Source organism: Falco biarmicus, chromosome Z, assembly GCF_023638135.1.
Source record: "Falco biarmicus isolate bFalBia1 chromosome Z, bFalBia1.pri, whole genome shotgun sequence".
Classification (NCBI taxonomy): domain Eukaryota; kingdom Metazoa; phylum Chordata; class Aves; order Falconiformes; family Falconidae; genus Falco; species Falco biarmicus.
In genome coordinates, this window is record NC_079311.1 from 35,404,921 (window position 1) to 35,424,869 (window position 19,949).

General features: G+C 37.5%; 1 protein-coding gene across 1 annotated transcript in view; it reads right to left on the reverse strand.

The window, feature by feature from the left end:
* Window positions 1-19,949, reverse strand: part of FBN2 (fibrillin 2) — a 178,831-nt gene that overhangs the window by 82,409 nt on the left and 76,473 nt on the right. The window contains exons 12-19 of the mRNA XM_056325609.1: window positions 19,219-19,338; window positions 18,535-18,660; window positions 17,752-17,874; window positions 16,539-16,661; window positions 10,611-10,763; window positions 9,655-9,708; window positions 4,771-4,896; window positions 1,667-1,792 (exon numbers count right to left, since the gene is read on the reverse strand). Coding sequence (XP_056181584.1) covers window positions 1,667-1,792; window positions 4,771-4,896; window positions 9,655-9,708; window positions 10,611-10,763; window positions 16,539-16,661; window positions 17,752-17,874; window positions 18,535-18,660; window positions 19,219-19,338 — 951 coding nt within the window. The remainder of the gene's footprint in view (window positions 1-1,666; window positions 1,793-4,770; window positions 4,897-9,654; window positions 9,709-10,610; window positions 10,764-16,538; window positions 16,662-17,751; window positions 17,875-18,534; window positions 18,661-19,218; window positions 19,339-19,949) is intronic.

Genomic DNA, 19,949 nt, shown 5'->3' on the forward strand with positions numbered 1-19,949 from the left:
TCCCCACCTGCTTCAGTGCAAAGTTAGCCTGTTCAGCGTATGCTGCTAAGGTAATGCTGTAAGTTACCCTGTCTGATCTTACACAGCAAGGATGGTTTAAAGTGCTTCCACTTTCCTTTCTATATGTTTGCTTAGTTGTATGGCAGTAACTTGTGTCTGATCAGTAACAACAAGCAGCTGAGTACAATAATGGCTTCCAGGGCTTCAGATAAATCTGGACAGTGACATTGGTTCACATAACAGGTATTCCATAACAAAGCATTATAGCTTCCCCATCACTCACGAAATTGGAAGACTATTTACTGTAAAAGTTTTCTAATGACAACAAATATTGACATTTACATATCATGGAACCAAATAAAAACTAATGGAAAAGACCAGTAAAATTCTACTACTCAATATTCATTAAAAACTGAGACAAAAGGTAATGCTTCTATTTTGACTTTTTTTGTACAGCCCTGCTTAATTTTTCTTTTCTAATTAAAACTTCTCATTATTTTCTGCTATGTAACATTTTCATTGCTCTAACATCTGTGCTCATTCATAATATAAGAAAGCAATTTTGATTATACTCTAAAAATAAAAGACAATTTTTATTATCAACAGGCAGGAGCATCCAGATCTTGCAATTCAAACACCACATAAAGCATCACAAATACATGAATTTGATCTAGAAATAACTATTGTCACTGACTTAAGGGAGAAAAGAAAGAAGAGACTGTGATCAAAACTGACACATTTCCCTAAATAACAGATTCAGTGTCTTCGCTACATGGTCAAATGCAAGCATATATTCCCCTTTATTCAAGCTTAAAAATGTTTTATCTAAGGAAAGGCAAATATTTTCATATAGAAAAGAACCGATGTCCTGGTTTCAGCTGGGACAGAGTTAATTTTCTTCTCAGTAGCTGGTGCAGTGCTGTGTTTTGGATTTGGTGTGAGAACAACGCTGACAGCACACTGATGGTTTTGGTTGTTGCTGGGTGATGTTTATACCAAGTCAAGGGCTCTTCAGTTTCTCAGGCCCTGCCAGCGAGAGGGCTGGAGGGGCACAGGACATATGGAGGGGACACAGCCAGAACAGCTGGCCTGAACTAGCCAATGGGATATTCCATAGCATATGATGTCATGCTGAGTATATAAACTGGGGGAAGAAGTAGGAAGCGGGGGGATGCTCAGAGTGTCTTCCCAATTTGTCTTCCCAAGTAACTGCTATGTGTGATGGAGCCCGGCTTTCCTGGAGATAGCTGAACACCTGCCTGCCCACGGGAAGTTGTGAATTAATTCCTTGGGTTTTGCTTTGCTTGTGTGCACAGCTTTTGCTTTACCTATTAAACTGTCTTTATCTCAACACCTGAATTTTCTCACTTTTTCTCTTCCAATCCTGTCCCCCATCCCACTGTGGGGTGAATGAGTGAGCGGCTGTGTGGTGCTAGTTACTGGCCGGGGTTAAACCATGACAACTGTCTACTTGCAAATAAATTCAATGATAAGACCCCATACTAAAAGGTACTGAGAGAAATTGCAATCGGAATGCAATGATGGATGCAGTACCTTAGTTCTGTCTTTCCCTCTGTTATTTTCACTACTCGGAATCTTTTGTGATCATTTAGCTTTAGTATTATATGATAAACAATAAAATGAACACAACTTGCAGATTTTTCACCTTCACACGTGTCTGTCTCAGTGCTGAATACATAACCCTTTGGACAGGTGCAGCTGTAACTGCCAGGGCTGTTTCGACAGAGCCCGTTGTCACACAGCAGCCCGTTCATTGAGCATTCATCAATGTCTGCAAAAAGAGGAGTTAGACATACCAATGAGTGCAAATGCCATGAGATGCCTTCACCTCCACAAGCAGCCCTTGCTGCTTTCTACAGCAACAATTATATTGCCAGATATGCAATTTTCTACAACAGAGACTGAGCAAGTAAAAATGCCAATTCTAGTTTCAAAAATCTAATACATTTTCAGATCCTTATTACAAAAAATTCTGTTCTGCTTTTAAAGTTTTTTGTTAGCAGGCTCTAAAATAGTTCATAGTCTTAAAATAATATTTATGTTTTCCTGGAATGACCTGGGAGCCTTTGTCAACTGTATGACTATATTACCATGACAACTTCACAAAGGTCTATTTGCTTTAAAACCAGCATTTTAATTTTATTTTTTTAAAACACACAAATCACAGTACGTTAATATTACCATTCTAATCCTGTTAGGTGGCCAAAAATCGATTTTGTTATCCATGAAGTGAGTATGTTTGTTAAAATCTAAATTGTGCAGTTCATGTATGGCAGACAACAGCACATGTATGTGCCTTCCCTCCAGAGGTATACTGTATTAAAAAAGCCCCCGATGATTAATACTAGGATATCAAGCACACTGAATAGGAAAACCCCATAAATTACCATCACTCCCTGAACTGCTCTTACACCAACTACATATAATGCTAATAATAATATTAAAAAATCCATCTTCCTCATTGCCCTATTGTTTATTTTTAAAAATAATAAATAATTTTAAGATACTTTCTTTTAAAGCCCATCACATGTCACAAATACTTAAACTTATAGAAGAACACTGACAGAATAAGCTATGATAAACCTGACACTTCATCCTGCTTCAGGGTTTCTCCTATATTTTGACTGCTTGACTTCCCAAACTTAATGTTGCAAATGAAATCTTAAACCAACTAGATTTTTCAGAGACTTTAAATTTAAAAACAAAGAAGAAAAACAACAATGCAATATAATTACAATCTGGAGGCTGCTGTAGTTTCCCAACTACATTAGATTTTGCAAGACATACTTAAAAATTCCTTTAGTATTCAGACAATAAAGTCTACGTTTCCCCAGAAGACGAACCCGAGGCTGAAGTCTGGCAGCTGTAAAGAAGCTCTTCTGAACTAACCTGTACTTAATCTAACCTCATCTGATTTTAACTAAGTAGAGAAGGATGGATTTGGAATTTGACATTTTCAAGAGCAACAGATTTTACTTTTAAGCTTGTCATCATACAACCCTTTAACCCAAACTAGCAGTGCTATGAATGTATTACTTTAGAATCTCACAGAGCAACTTCAGATTTGGACTGTAATCTATTGTGATATGCACTGTAAAAACACAGAACAATATAGTTCATGCTTTAAAAACACTTCAAACTGACAAAAATACTGTCTGCATTTAATAACCATTTTTATTTCCTGGCAGCTCATAATCTGTATCACTAATTAAAATAATTCAAGCCTTTATTTGAGTGTTCATAATGAAATTCTCTTGTGCAAAAATTCTCCTAAGAATAAATGCATCGCCACAGTCAGTATGTTGTACTTCTATTTAAATAATTAAACAGACATATACCTATGCTAGCACTTACATAATCCCAAGTGTAACTAGATAAATAAAATTCCTTGCCATAAAATCCATTTGGAAAAAGAATATTATGTGAAGTATTTAAAAAAACCTACCAATAGTTTTCTGCAGCCGTGCCTTTCCTGCCAAAAGGTCATATTTAGGGTCTTTAGAAAGTAATTAGCTGTAAAATTCCTTAAGTGAAGCAGATGAAAAGAAACACTTCTATAACTGTGTTTGCTTTGCATCACTAGGTAGGAATGTTTGGTATTAATATTCTACCAGTTATATACTCCAGGTTTTCCCTACCAAAAATGGTGGGATTTTGTTGACCACAAATACCATTGATAGGTCAGTAAACCTTTAAGCGTAGAGAACAGTAATTTCCCAGAATAAACACATCAGAAAGTAGGAGAGTACTTATAACTCTAATGTTTTAGATAGATGTCCACTAGCTTTTAACACAAACTTCATCTTTCTGTTTAAAATTACAGGACTATAACAGGACTATAAGTGATATATTGTATGATGTCCCTGTGGTATAATACACTGGTTTTGGATGCAAAAATCCCCAAAATAAAATAAAAAATAACACTGAATTTCACGCGCAGCCATGAATAATAAAATCAATTAGACAGAGTGAAATGTATAACATAGGTATCTTCTGTTGGGTATTCCTAAACACTTGCAGCAAATGTATCTAGATACTCAACAACAGCCTGGTATAAACCCAAACCAAACTAGAAATGATAATTAGAAGTTTCTGAAGTGAATCATCCCCATACACTGGTGACTCAAAATTCTGAAGAACAGAAGAATAGCTGTTACACTCCAGCCCACTGTTCAGACATGATTTGTGTAATCCTAAGAGTGGGTCACTGATTCCCTCATGAGCTGAAGCTTTCAGAAATTAGAGGATGAACCGTGCAGCAATCCACTCTGCTGCACTTGTGTAACTTGGGGACATGACGAATTATTGCATACTGCCGAGACTGTGTACATAGGCCACCAGTTATCATTCGTTATAATAATGACAACCATCTGCTACATTTTATTATGCATAATCGTGACCTTCAGCTCTTGGCAAATTATCATCCAGCCTTGAAAGGAACACCTTTTAGGTGGTCTTGCCAAATGTTATGCATTAAAATATAACACAAACTGATCCATGCTTTTCAGGAAATTAATTCCTAACTTGCAATGATATCTCCTGCTTACACTTCCCGAACCTCCTGCCAAATAATGGAAAAATATACCACTAAGAATATTTGCTGTGCAGTGACTGAGAAAAACAGTTTCATTAGAGATTTTTTGCATTTAAGCTTTAAGTAGATGTCTTGCAACCTAATTCTATCAGTTCGAATTAGCATCAATATAGTGATTAATTATTCAACAATAATAAAAAATTTGAGCAACTTACCCACACAATTCCTCCCAGAAGGATCGGGCTCATAGCCACTGTTACAGTTACAGCGATAGCTGCCACGTAAGTTTTCACAAATTCCATTGGAGCAAATATCAGGATCCAATGCGCACTCATTAATATCTATATTAACACAACACAGAATATAATCAGATACTGAGAGACATGAAATACCTGATCCTTTGATAGACATGGACAATATCTGACTCACTGGATGTTGGGGCTGTCATTCAGAGCAAGGGTATAGCAAGGGGGCAGCCAGAAGGCTGAAAGAATTTATTATTCCCCTTTATTTGACACTAGAGAGGCCAAACCTGCAATACTGTGTACAGTTTTGGGCCACTTCATGAGGTTCACATGGGCCCACGCTTCAAGTCTGTCAAGGTCCCTCTGGATGGTATCTCTTGCTTCTAATAAATCAACTCCACCACTCAGCTTGGTGTCACCTGCAAGCTTACTGAGGGTGCACTCAATCCCACTATCTATATTATTGATGAAGACATTAAACAATATTGGTCCCCGTATAGACCCCTGAGGGACACCACTTGTTACTGGTTTCCTCTTGGCCGCTGAGTCATTGACTATAACTCTTCACATGACCATCCAGCCAATTCCTTATCTATCCAACAGTCCACCCACCAAATTTATCTATTTCCAATTTAGTGGAGAGAGAAGAATGTTGTGAGGGACTGCATCAAAGGTCTTACAGATGTCAAGGTAGATGACAGTAGTTTGTCCCTTGTCCACTGGTGCAGTCACTCCACTGTACATTTGTCTTTAGTGAAGCCATGTTGGCTGTCTCTAATCACCTCTGTCTTCCATGTTTTGACATAACTTCCTGGAGGATATGGTCCATGATCTTATTGTGCACCAAGGTGAGGTTGACTGGTTTGTAGTTCATATCATCATCCTCTTTATCTTTTTTATCTTTTTTTTTTTTTTTTTTTTTTTTTTAAATGGGTGTAATATTCCCTTTTCTGCACCCACTGCAGACTTTGCCTGACTGCTGTTTTTCAAATATGATGGTGAATGGCTTAGCAACTACATTCACCAGGACCCTGGGATGCATCTCATCACATCCCATGGATTTGTGTATGTTCAGGTTCCTTGGGTGGTCTTGAACCTGATCTTCTCCCATGGTGGGAGGGCCTTTGTTCTCCCCATCCCTGCCTTGATGTTTAGAGACTTGAGAGATACAGGAAAAGTGATTAACAGTGAAAGGAAAAAAACCCTGTTGAGTACCTCAGCCTTCTCCATGTCAGTTGTCACTAGCTCTCCTGTCCTATTTATTGTGTTTGTGTGTGTCTGTGTACATGTTCTTGTCATCTTCCCTTTCCAACTAACGTACCTGTAGAAGCCTGTCGTATTCTTTGCACTCCTCGCCAAACTCAGCTCCAACTGTATCCTAGGTTTCTTGATCCCATGCTTATACATCTAGGCAGCGTCCCTGTATTCTTCCCAGGATACACGTCCCTGGTTGAACTGCCTATGGATTTCCTTCTTATGCTGTAGTTTGACCAGAAGGTCTTTACTTAGCCATACTGGTCTCCTGCCTTCCTTGCCTAATTTCTCACACGTGAATAGAGAGCTTTCAATCTCAGGAAAATGTCCTTAAAACCTGCCAGTGCTGTTCTGCTCCTTTATGCCCACAGGGGCAGTTTCCCAGAGGGTCCCATCCACTATTTCCTTAAACAACTGAAAGTTGTCTTAAAATTCACTGGCTTTACTCTTCACCTGGCCCATATCCCTTAAGATCATGAGTTCCACCAGGGCAAGATCACTACAGCCCAGGGTGCCATCAGTCTTGACCTCACTAATTAGTTCATCTGTATTGGTAAGCAACAGTTACAGTAATGCTTCTCCTCTGGTTAGGCTGTCTATCACCTGGATTAAGAAATTATCCTCAGTGTACTAAAAGAGTCTCCTGGACTACATTCAGTTTGTTGTGCTGCTTTTCCAAAAGGGTGATTAATGTCCCTCAGCAGAATCAGTCCCTGATGTATGAGAACAGGCTAAGGGAACTGGACTTGTTTAGCCAGCAAAAGGAAAGATGACAGAGACATCCAATAGCAGTTCTCTGATTTTAAGAGATGATTACTGAGAAGATGGAGATAGACTCTTATTTGAGGTACACAATGACAGGGCAAGAAAAAACAGGTACAAGTTACAACAGGGAAAATTTTAACACCAGGAAAACAATTCTCCCTCATTAGAGTGGTTGAGCATGAGCGCAAGCTGCCCAGAGAGGCTATGGGAACTCCATCCTGTGAGATTTTCCAAACTCCACTAGGCAAGGCCTTGAGAAACCTGATTCAACTTTGAAGTTACCCCTGCTCTGAGCAGAAGGTTAGGCTGGATGATGTCCAGATATTCTTTCCAACCTAAATCAATAGGGAACTATGTGTTTGTAATGTTGCAAAATACCTAGCCTGTGCACTTAGTGCCTGTGAATTAAGGATCTAGGTAAGAAGTTATAAATTACTAGGTGACACAAATACTTTTCTTGATACAGAACTAATGCATAGGTCAATATCACAAAATACTCAGTCTTACAGGAATTATAGCACTTGTTGGAAATTTAAATTTTTTCTTGGATTAACAGAATAGGATGATGAATGAGATCTATTCCCTGAATTTACAGTCCCATATTGAATTTCTGCTGTTGGAAAATGCCAAAATATTCATATGAACTATAAGAACAGGAACAGGCTAGTTTTAATATTTTTTTGCCTCTGAGGAAAAGAGGGTTTTTCAATATTAAGTTATTTCTTCTCATACGGTAAGTCCATTACTTTAAAATAGTTCCCTTTCCAAACTCTGAAAGAACAGCAGGGGTGCTGGCCTAGCTGTGACTTCATAAAAAGCTTGTTTTATACTTGTCCTGCTCAATTTTTTTATAAAGGACAACCAAAGTGCAGTTTAGATCATGAATTACATATACTCAGATACACATTTGGAAAAATCATGCTATCCCTGGATGAAACTCAAAGCTATGAGACATCTGAAAATTTTGTAAGACTTTTTTTTTTTGTAAGAAAATACGAATTTGCATAATATTTCAGCTCTACGTTTTCTTCTGAGAAAAAGTTTCCTGTCATTTAGTAAACTTGTTGGTATCTTTGGGACAAGCCATGCAATTTCATTAATATCCCTCTCCTTATCAACTTAATGATTTCAGAACATCCAGCCCTTCTTGTTATTTTTTATATTATACAAGAATGTAAAATCTCTGTCCTCACTATGTCCAGATTTCTCCCAGATGAAGACATGAATGTTTTGCACTTGTTAATCACAAGCTGAAAGAGAGGAGTAGGGATGTGGTGATGGACTGCTGTCTAATTAACAAGCTATGTATCAACTAAAAGTAAAACAAAATCTCTATGACAAGAGCTTCACTAATAAAGTATATTCCCACTCATTCTTGAAAATGAGAATGCATGAGGAACACAATGGAATTTTTGTTAGGGGTTGAATGTGGGATCAGAATTCCTCTCCTTTAGGAAATGGAACTGGCAAAGTCCCTTGCTATAAGCATGATAGGAGCAGCAGCAAGAAAATTGTCTGCAAGGTGTCTGCTAGCTGTCCAGAAAATACTAGGGTTTTCTTTGAAGCCTAAACAAAAAGGGACTTCAGCTGAAACATGAACCCCTGAGAGATTATAGTCTTTACCATGCAGCTGGTATAGACCACAACTGGTTTTACATTTTCAGTGAGAAGTTGTATTTTCTGTGTATCCAAAAGAACATAGAACCTCTCTACCAGACTACATACAAATTCTTATGGTAGGATGCTGTTTGTACAACAGTGTTATTGTACATTGCCATTATTTCTTCATGAGATTTAGAGATTCATCAAATAGAACTTTTAAAATTCACTGAAAAGAAAGCCGAGAGAATTTACAAACTCTATGGATTTCAAATTGCTTGTAAGTTTGGCAACACGTTAAGCAATGAGCTCATAGAGAAGAAAAAACTATGCATATATACTTACAGTACTGAACAGACACAGAATTTCTTTTATTATAGTACTATTTTTAAAAGTTATGTAGGCTGTTACTAAGTATAATGATGAGAGGGTCTCATGCAGTTCCCGCTGAACTGAATAGGAGCTTTAATGCTGACAAGGATAAAAGCTATACAAATTAAATGCCTGGAAATATGTATCTGCTTTAATTTGGCTGCAACTTTATTAACTCATCAGGGAACTATCTAGCAGCAAATCATAACACCGTGTTCCACCATTCCTTCTTCAACCTACTCTACTTATTTGGCAGCTGCAGCATGTATCACCCCTACTTCAGGCCTGGCTCAGCTATTATTTTTAAAATCCCTCTCTCTGTGGTACTAGAAAAAGGAGCTGGAGCTTTACAATTCCCAGTACTAAATGCAAGCGCTCATTTCAGGACTTTTTTTAGGAGGATTTTTTTAGACAGCTCCCTTCCAACTCTGAGTCACCAGAGAAATGATCCCTCCATGGAAGCAGTCCATGTAGTGAACACTGGACCTGGAGTGAAACCTGCTCTATTACTACCCCAGCTGACTGAAAATCAGCTACAAAAGCAAGTGGCTCCTGTCATTCCCCAAATGAGGGAGAACAGTATGATGACTATTCTAAAAAATAAAAATGAATTCCAGGTCAAACCTTTAAAATGGATTACTTTTTTTTCGATTGTCAGGGTCAGTCAGAATTCAAGGTAGAGGATTAATTCTGGCCTCTTCTTTAGACAACACTGAATTATTGTACTTTGATAATGAAAATACTAAAATCAACATATTAATCTTGAGGCAAAAACCTCCACTCTAGTATGTTACAGAAAAATACAATTCTGAGTATATTTGTTTAACCTTGAATCATATGCATTAAAGAAAATATGCAACGTACCTCGTCCATCCACAGTAATACCTATCCCACTGCTACAAAGGCCATGGAATTCAGCTACTCAATTGAAGCAAGAGATGGTGGAGAAAAAAGAAAATGTTATTTCCAGTGTTTCACTTTCTTTAATCCTAAATCAAATCCACTTGCTTTTTTGAAAATGCTTTTCCTACAATGTAACTAATAAAATGCCAATGTTCACATGAAATAACTATTTATAGATAATAAAGCTAAATACCTTAAGCAGCATTACACCCTGAACTTTCACATATATAAAAAAATGAAATTTGATAGCAAGAATTAAAACGCTCAAGTGATTTCGTTATGCTTTTTGACAGTATTGTCTCCTTAAGTTACTGCTTTCAACCATAATGCCAGCTTTATTTAATTTCTTCTAAATAGTTTTCTGCTATTTCAGAAAACTACACTGAATGGAAATACTGTCCAAGATACATCATCTCAATTCTATATTCAAGAGATTATTTTTTTAATCAACCCCCATGTTTACCAGAGAACTGATTCTTGTAAAATGAAATACAAATTTCTAAAATTAATGTGGGCTGCTCTTTTAAACTGGATTGGTTTAACTAGGAAATCTACAGATTCATCAGAGCACTCTGCTTGTCTCTTCAAAGTATTATTACTTAAAGCAAACACTTCATTCAGGGACTCAAGTTCATCCATAGCATACTCATGTTCTTCATCTTGAATTTTATCACAGTCTGTCCAGCTCTGGAACTAGGTTCACCCTAAATGTTAAAATGCATAAAACCACAAACACTCAACATAAAATACCAGAGAGTTTTTCTTTGAAGGACAAGCCATTTCCAGAAGCAGTGTACAATTCCATTAAGTACCCTATTCAGTGCACTTTAAGGCATGAAATACATGAACAACCTGATCTGAATGAGAATTTTTAAGTCTGTATGTCCACTGTAGTATTCAAAGAAACAAAATTTTACCTGAGTTTTTAGCAGGACAGGGGTGACATGGCTCTCCAAAACCATAGTCAGGATTGGCACAGCAACATTCAGACTTTGTCACAGCACCAGGGAAAGGACGCACACATGCTCCTTTTTTGATGCCTCCATAGCATGTGCTACGCATATGAGTATCTATGAAAGGGCAAACAAAGAAATAATTTATTTCCTTAGGCTGACTGTGAAATGCATGCATACTCTCTCAACAAGAGGTAAAATAAAAAGAAATTGTTTAACAAAACGGTTACATTGGCTACACCTCCACTGCTCAGCTACAATAAACCTGATGGCATCAAGGGCAATTCTACACAGCACTTTAAAACCACCTGAAGCAGCATATTGTGAGCAAATTTAAAAGCATTCCATATTACCCAGCAAAGATCACCCACTCATCAGAGCAGCTTTGTAAATCCGTCAACATGTATGTCAGTAAGAAACACAGAAAGCTTGAATCACCATGTGGTGATGAATTTTTGCCTTTGAGAAGTACTACAACCATAACCTGGACATGCAGATCTCCTGTTTACTTCCAAAATGGTTCTTTATGTAGGATAACTCACCAGCAGGCCAGTGCTGGCAATATGGGAGTCTACCTTTTTCCAAAAAGAAGAACATAGCCTCCTACTGAATTTACAAATTCTGAGCAGAAGTGCAATTTCAGCATATTGTTCAGACCAGTGTTTACATGATATGGCTGCCTTAATAGATTAATATGTAAACTGGCACCAGTGCTGGCTTAGGTTTAGGATATCAAAGAGGTCCCAATACCTAGCTAGGAAGAGCAATTTAGCAATTCTTCCACATGACTAGATAGTGGGGAAAGTGGCACTACTGCCTAAAGCATAAGAAAGTTCTGGAGGTTTGTGATTGAAAAGCCACTATGGAAATTAAAGCGCCATACCTGGGGAGGGGGATGAAAATGATGGCCAGGACAAACCACCACTTATTACACAAAGAAACCAGATAATACCTGGAAGGTCTCCAACCATAAAAATCACGCCATAAAGGACAGCAGAAAAATTATGCACATCTCCCAAGAGCTGCAGCTCCCAAGGCAGGCCTTCAGCCCTACCTTTGCAGCTATAACCATCTGCTATGCTTATGCAGGAACTATGAGAATGTCTCTTAGATCCCTTTTTATGTGGTTTTTTTATTTGTTGTTGTTGTTTTGGTTTTTCAGTCAGGGTTAGATGCCTTTTTCATATCTGCTTGTAAGATAATATTGGAAATCTTCTAACAGGCAAGTGGGTGGACAGTCCATCTAAAAGTGTGGTTGAGAACTGCAGGATACAGGTAGAGCAAATAGCCTTTAGCCTTACACTTCTACACTTCTACAGACACTTATTGAAGCTACAGAAACACTTTTTGTTTCAGGCATCTTTATGGAACAGGCCAGCACATGGCTTTAATTCGTGCTCCTTGTCCATCTCCCAGTAAAACTACCATACACTTGGCCTCGACATGAACTTGGGTGCACTCAGAAACCGAGTAGGGTCTAAGGGAATCCAGTTAGTTATCTACTTAAAAGATGACCTCAAAACAACGAAGAAAAGTTGCATGAAAAATCTTACAGTGGATGCTGAATACCCTGTGCCAATCCATATAAGAACTGGCAATTCCTTATGTGTTCTGCCTGTTCTTCAAGTGTTGTAAGCTGGCTCTGATAAAACAGGATTGCCTGCACATAAATGTTTTTCTTGCTTTTGGTATCCCATGGAACAGATAGTTCTGGAGCACAGTTAATTGTGGCCCAGATTTCAGGGCTTATTCCTTGCCAAGAGTCAAGGTGAAGCCAGCACAATTTGCTTGCATTTGACAGCAGGAAAAGATTATTATGCTTGACAACAATCAGGAATTTTTGCACAAGAAATGTCTGTTCATGTACTCTACGAAATAGCTAGCTGCATCACATCCTCTCCCCACACATCCAACAAGTCCAGATGCCACTCTGCCATGCTCTGCCATGAGTAAAGGGGCTTCGATCATTGCCCTGTCACAGAAGTGAAAGCTTCCTTCTAGTTAGGTGTCTGGGAGAGAATGAAGAAGCAATTCAAGGGAAGGAAATAGCACCGAGGGAAATTTCAGGGGGAGAAAAGATTGGGAAGTGTGCAAAAAAGCACTGTAGGAAGGTCTTCAAAGATGTGAAATGTGGGCAGTAGCTGGAGGAAGCTACAGATGTACTGAGCAACTGCTCTTGCATAAGAAGAAAGCAGGTGCTTTACCACAGAAAGCAGTGTTTCCACAGGGAATTTGGGGAGGATTGCCTAACTAGTTATAGAACAGTCTTATCCACACAGTGATTCACAAAGCCTGTGCAGGATGAGGAACCAAGCTGGATCCCCCAGAAGCAAAACAGCAATCGTATGACAGGAAGAATGTCCTCCATGGGCTGTGCTTCCCATGCTGATAACAAGGATAGAAGGACAAGAACTGCTTTATCCATGGTTCAGTTGCTGTTGGCAATGGCACCTCACCAAGCTTAGGTTCCCAATGTCACAACAGCTCTGAGCATGCACCTTACTGATGGAACCTGCCCTGCTCCCCATATATAATTCGATCAGCCTTTGGCTACTAATTTCAGAACACTGGAGAACTTATTTTATGCCCTAGATCAGAGTTTAGCATTGGTACTGCTGTAACTGTGCACTTGTTTATAGGAAACCACTGTTGCCCAGATAATAGCATTTCTAGACTCTTAAAATTTTGTGGCGTAGCCCTTCCAACCTTCCAACATCTGCAAATGTTATCACCATCACAATTATGGTCAAGGTTGGTTGAAAAGATTGATTGACCAATTCTCAGTGCAAGTCACTGCACCCTCCAGGTTCTTCAGAAGATCAAATCATGCAATGTTCATGACAGGCACTCTGAGGTATGATTCTGCAGTATAACCAGGGTGAAATAAAACTTAACTATTTTGCTCTGCATGACTACAGCTTTGGGCAGAGGTGTGAACCGCAGACTGAATTATAAGTGTCTCAACACTGCACAAAGCCATAGCCATAGCTCAGTACAAGTTCTGAGGTGATACACAAACACACACAGAGAGCCAGCTGAGGTATCTGAGCATGGAGCTGCAGTTAGAAGTATAGCTAAACCTGAAATGCCTGCAAACACCAGTTTGGCTCTGAGTATTTATCCCCCATTTGTCCCCCCTTGATGCATTTTTTCATTCCAAACCTGTATAACATTTTCTGATTGACCCTGCCATACTTATTAATACTAAATAAAAAAGCAATTTATTCTATGAATGGTCCCACCAGAATCAATGGCACTATTCAGAAGTAAAATAGAGCTCAAAGTAAGAGTGACAGAATTTGATTGCAGGCTCTTTGATTTTGCATTTTTGCTAATTACCTAGCACATTTGTGGGAATACTGTTAAAAGGAAGCCACATGTAACTTACCAACTTTCAGACTACAAATATTCTAGCAGCTGGAGTGTCTGAAAAGTATTATTTAGTTCATGTACGATATGGGACAGAATAGCCAGACAGCGAATTCCTGTAGTTAACACAGCATGTCTATGTATATATAAACACACATACATATATATACACACACACACATAAAATTCTAAACAGCAGATTGCCTTAGAAATTCTATCAAAAGGTCATGTATAAGGATATTTTTGATATGCAATATTTGAAATTTCTTATGTTACTTTATGCCTGGAATAATTACATCATCTTTTTAAAATTAATTTTCCAAATAAATTGTGATTCTGCTTTATGATTTTTGTCATATTAAGGGTATTTTCTGTTGAAAATGTAAGCATTTATGGCAAACCTTAAAGCTATGTGACATGTGAAGCTGAACTTTTTCAAATAAAAAATAGTGTGCACAGCCGATGGCCAACTTGTGAAGCCTTTAGCTGCTAGAACTATGGTAGCATTAGGTGAATGAAAGCACAGAAAAAAGAGCGCTGCATTGATTCTTTGCAGCTGTATCACTGACAGGGGTAATGATGAGGCCAACTTGGACCACAAAAAAGATACTGAACAGCTTGTACTCAAATCTGGTTTTGCTGCTGTGTCACTAAGCCGTGAAGTTCCTATACTAAAAACAGTATACCAAGCCTATTCTCATTGTTTTATCTTTTCATTGCTTTTCTCCAAATGTTTAATAAACCACAAGAAAACAATTTGGCTACCATATAGGAGAGAGCAAACCTTGCTTTTGTTAGTTTAATCTTTAGTATAGTTTTGCTAACTAAATATCTCATTTATTCAAAACAACAAATATTTGGGTTTCAGTTGAGAGACTGAGAAGGTGTTTTGTCTTTTTATTAGCCTATTTTTAAAGCCATTCTGGGTTTTTATTGTGCATTTTTAAACTGAAGTGGTAACAGAAAGGGCCAACTTGTGCAGGCACTTGACAGGAATGCTTGCACTAGATTTTATTTTAAAGGATAATGAACTTCTGCATAATTTAAAATCTTATTTAAAATGAATTGATAATAGTAATGTAAGGATGTAGTACCTCACATCCTTTCAGTACGAGATCAACATCAAAACATTGTGATGAAGTCTGTCTTTCCTTTATCTGGACACAGGCAGATAAGACATAGGTATATGCACCCATCAGCAAGAACAGTCATAGTGCTGATTAATAGATATGACTATTGCAGAGCTAAGCCAATGGTCACCTCTTTGCATTTACTGCTTCATGAACTTGTCAGACATCATGACATAACCAGCTGTCCCGATCTAACACCAGCTCCAATGGCAGTCCAGTAACCAGAAGCACCTAGCACACAAGGTCATGTACCAAAGTGAAGCTAATGTGTTGTGATGCTGCCAGAGGTGTGCTTTTCACTCAAGGAGGCCCCTTTCCATGCACATTAGCCTGCTGAAGCTCAATGTCAAGCCCACCCACTAAGTGAACCTAGGGACACAAAATATGCCTCATGATAGATACATTCATGAGATATGGAAGAAGAAAGAAGATACATAACTGATGCTTCAAAATTCAGAAGAAGGGAAAGTTGGCATCTCATGCAGATTAAATCGGTTTAAGGAACTTTGCAGTATCACAGTCCCTAGTGCATGTAGTCCTACCACTCTCAGGAATTTTTATAAAATGTATATTCCTCTCCAACATCTTCATCAGCAATCAGCAGAAAACAAGGTAATAATACGTCTTGCTGTCTACCCCTTTTTATTCTTCATCGGGTTGAAAATGCTCCATTTTCCTCCAATGAGCTCCCTGAACCAGTGCTAGAGCTCCTGGTAGAGTTGGGTGAAGAATCTATTAACTGTCAACCAGTAACATTTGAGGGGATAAGACTGCAGTTCATATTATATGACGAAAGATTATTCAGCAGCAGACTACAAAGGGCATGCCGAAAACAAAAAAGAGATGCCAGGAAGAATAAATACTGTAAATTTAGTTTATAGGAGTAACTGGTAAACAAAAGGTGGTGCCACTCTGATTCCACAGAGGAATTTAAGCTTATTGTCTTTTAACACTAGGTTTATGGGATAGCATAATGCAAGATTTCCTAATAATTCTTAATAATGATATTTGAGTTCACAGAAACAAGTGTATCTAGTTTTCACTATTTCTCCTCCTAGAGCTTCTTTTTTAACACTACGGTACAGGCAGAATAAAATGTTTTCAGATTAGAGAAAGAAATGAAAAGGGGAGTGCAAAATTACAAAGTGTCGCAACCAAGATATGTCTTAGTGATTCGGATTCATAACTGAATATAAATATATATACACACATGCACATATATTAACACAAACACATAGCAAAACAAAAGACAAATAGTCTGGACTTATTCTAGAACAGATCCTCTGTGGTTTGATGTCAACATTATCTAGAAGGATACCACTTGATGTATTTCTTTAATATGACAACCTGATAATTCCACTTGCTTTTTGATGAAAAAAAATATCTCACTTACCTACACACACGCGACCATCAACTCCAACAGCCAAGCCAGGTGGACAATCACACCGGAAGGAACCTTCAGTATTTATACAATGACCATTCATGCAAATTCCTGATGTCAGACATTCATCAATATCTAACAGGAGGCAACACAAAACAATCAATTTGCTGTTTTTAGGCGAGATTACAATTAATATTTTAAAAACATTACCAAATTACTTTATGATAGCAGATGAATCATCAACATATCCTTGTTTTATTTCTAGTAAAAATGTCATCTTGGAATTACAGTAAATAATCAAAATTCCATCTACACATTATTAAAAAAAAAAAACCAAACCAAACCAAACCAAAAATCACGCAAACCAGAAAAAACATAGTATTAGAGACACTTCAGATTCTACACTAAGAAAAATAACTGATAAATTCTCCCCTTTGTCCATCCCATGATATTAAACTTTGTTTTAAAGTACAGTTAAGGAAGCACTAATCACAGAAGATCCACTTGATGGTAAATTTTAATTACAAACTTTTCATTGGTCACCAATTTCTACCTAAGTCAACAGCCAAGCTGCATCTACATTCAGAAAACCAAAATTAATAGAAAGGTTTCAACATCAAATCAGAAAACTAACAGTTTGGATGATTTTGCACTTACTAGAAACGACTCAAATTCAAACTTCTGCAGCAACAGGTTATCTTCCACTAATTTACTTAAAACAGAAGCTAAACCAGATTCTATTCTTAAAATGTTTAATATTTCAATTACATCACTTATAAAAGTTTGTAATGCTATGTGGCAAATACAATGTCTTAAGTGTTATGCACTCTGAATTGCCAAAATAGTTGTGTGGAAAACCTACTGTGTGTGTTCATCAGTGTAAAATCTTTTCAACCTTTTAAACAACCCATATTACTTCTCACTTTACCATTTCATGAAGGGGCTGCATATTCTGCTGCATTTAAAATGCTCCAAGAATATTCAAAAGCTAATTTATCATCTGTTGTAGCTTTCACAGTACTATTAAATAATTTAGTTATTTATTTTTGTATGTTAAACTTATTTTTATTCTAGGCAGCTTAAGGAATTGACTGTAATGAGTTATTAAGGTATTAGTATATTAAAGCCATGTGACGAGATTGCCATTCTTGCACGAACGAATGGACAGGAAAACCCACTTTCAATCAAGATTGTTTTAATGCATTAGCCCTCAGTTCTACATTACCAGTACAGTAACGCCCATTTGGAGCCAGAACAAATCCTGGTTTGCAGATGCATTTAAAACTCCCATCTTCATTTATGCACATCCCATTTAAACACATGTTTGTAGTGGCACACTCATCATGGTCTGCAAAATATTGCAAAGAAAACTGCTTATAGTTCCTCACCTTCCAGAAAATGACACATTAAAAATAAACAATCACATCTGATGTGACATACTCCTTCATTTGAAGATTAAATTCTACTCATAAGTCTGATGAAGTATCTGAAGAGTTTTCACTGTATAGACAAAGCAGCAATTTTTTTCCCCGCTGTGATCAGTTACTTTGTGTGTTTCAGCAGACTGTGTATGGAAGAACAGGGTGCCACTTCTTTCTTACATGAAAGGATAAAAAGTTTCAATCACCTGATAGAATTAAGAGCTTGTTTATCTAGGAAGATTTTTTTGACACAGTGCAGTCAAAATTAAAATCAGTTTTTTCTTCAGCAGTGCTAATACATGGAGCACTTGCAATGAAGCTTTAGGGAAAAATGTTATTCATGGCATTGGCACCTGGGACCCTTGAGAAAAGATGCAGCTTCAAAACAAAAATTACCTCAATCTTTCTTTTTAAAACCATGCATTTCCATATTATAACTATTTGAATGCAGGGGCTCTGAGTTCACCTCAGGTCATACCTGATTTTAAAAAGGAATCCTTAATTGTAACCTTAATTGTAATATGAAGTACTGTGATTTCTAGAGTCACCACGCTGATGCTTGGCCAATTATTTGGAAGAGTTCTTACCCACACAATTTTTTCCATCTGTAGTCAGTTCAAACCCAGCATTGCATATACACTGGAAGCTTCCATCAGTGTTTACACACCTGCCATTTTTACAAAGAACACCATTCTGGATACACTCATCTATATCTAAGGCAAAAAATAAAAATAAAAATCACACAATCAGAGAAATACTATAAGGTAAAAAAGTATCGTGACGATTACTGCTTTGAAAAATACTGTCATGTTATTTAAATATTACTTAGAAAAAAAAATTCCAAAGATGTTTACGTATTTATTCTCATTGTATCAGAGATAGGAAAAATACTACTTTACACTTATACAGTATGTGCTACATTCTGTGATGCTCAGCAATTACTTTATGAATACCTTTAAAAACCTACTCACATATTCATCTGCATACATATACACCTGTCATACTAATCATCTGTTTCCTGAAATTTTTGTAGAATTCCTGGTTGCAGAATTCCCTAGACAAGTGACAGATAATACAGAATAATGGATAAACGTTGAAAGACAACAGCAGAATAAATGGCATGGTAGCCCAGAAGTAGAGCTCCAATTAATATAAAAATTTTTGGGATTTACCAAAATCGTACTGCTAACTATTTTTTGAACTCCAATAGCGTCTGACATAAGGGGTCAGAACATCTGCAATGTCAGTAAATGTGAAGCAAATTTTCTTACCAATGCAAGCCTGCTTGGTAGGAGTTCTCTGGAAACCTGTGTGGCACTTGCAGTAATAGGAACCGGGTGTGTTGACACAGTCTCCATTAGAGCACGGGTTTGATGTGCATTCGTCAACATCTGTTGGCAGCACAGAGAAGCATTAGTGACTTCACAATGTATATATTTTTTTCAAGACTAGAAATTTCTAAGTAAAAAAGATGGTAGCTAACAATTGAATGCTAAATACTAAAACTTGTTGTTGGTGCAAAATCATTAAGGAGTGAAATGCTACCACATCATTTATACACCTGTTGAAAGACAAAATAAAAAATATGTGTGAGGATTTTGAGACATGGGATTTGACCGTTGCCTAGTGAAAGAGAACACCACTTCATTCAACACAGTTTCAATTAACTGAATGGCCCTTCATTCTTCTTCAGAATAAAACTAATATAAATCAAAATTGGCATTTTAAAATCATAGATAATCACGTCATCCAACCCCCCAACCCCCCATTACATTACAGGTTTATATTGTAGAAACGTGAGGAGGGGCCAGCAAAAGGGACTTTTAATGAGACACCAGTCTGCACATCACACCTCAATTATTTATGCCCCATTGCATCCTCAACCCCATTCTTTGCATTTGAGTAATGCCCCTAACCTAGCCTTTCTCTATAAAGTACCTTACTCTCCTTTCCAAAGGCTTTTGGTATTTGGGTGCAACCAAACACACATTAACCACCTTAA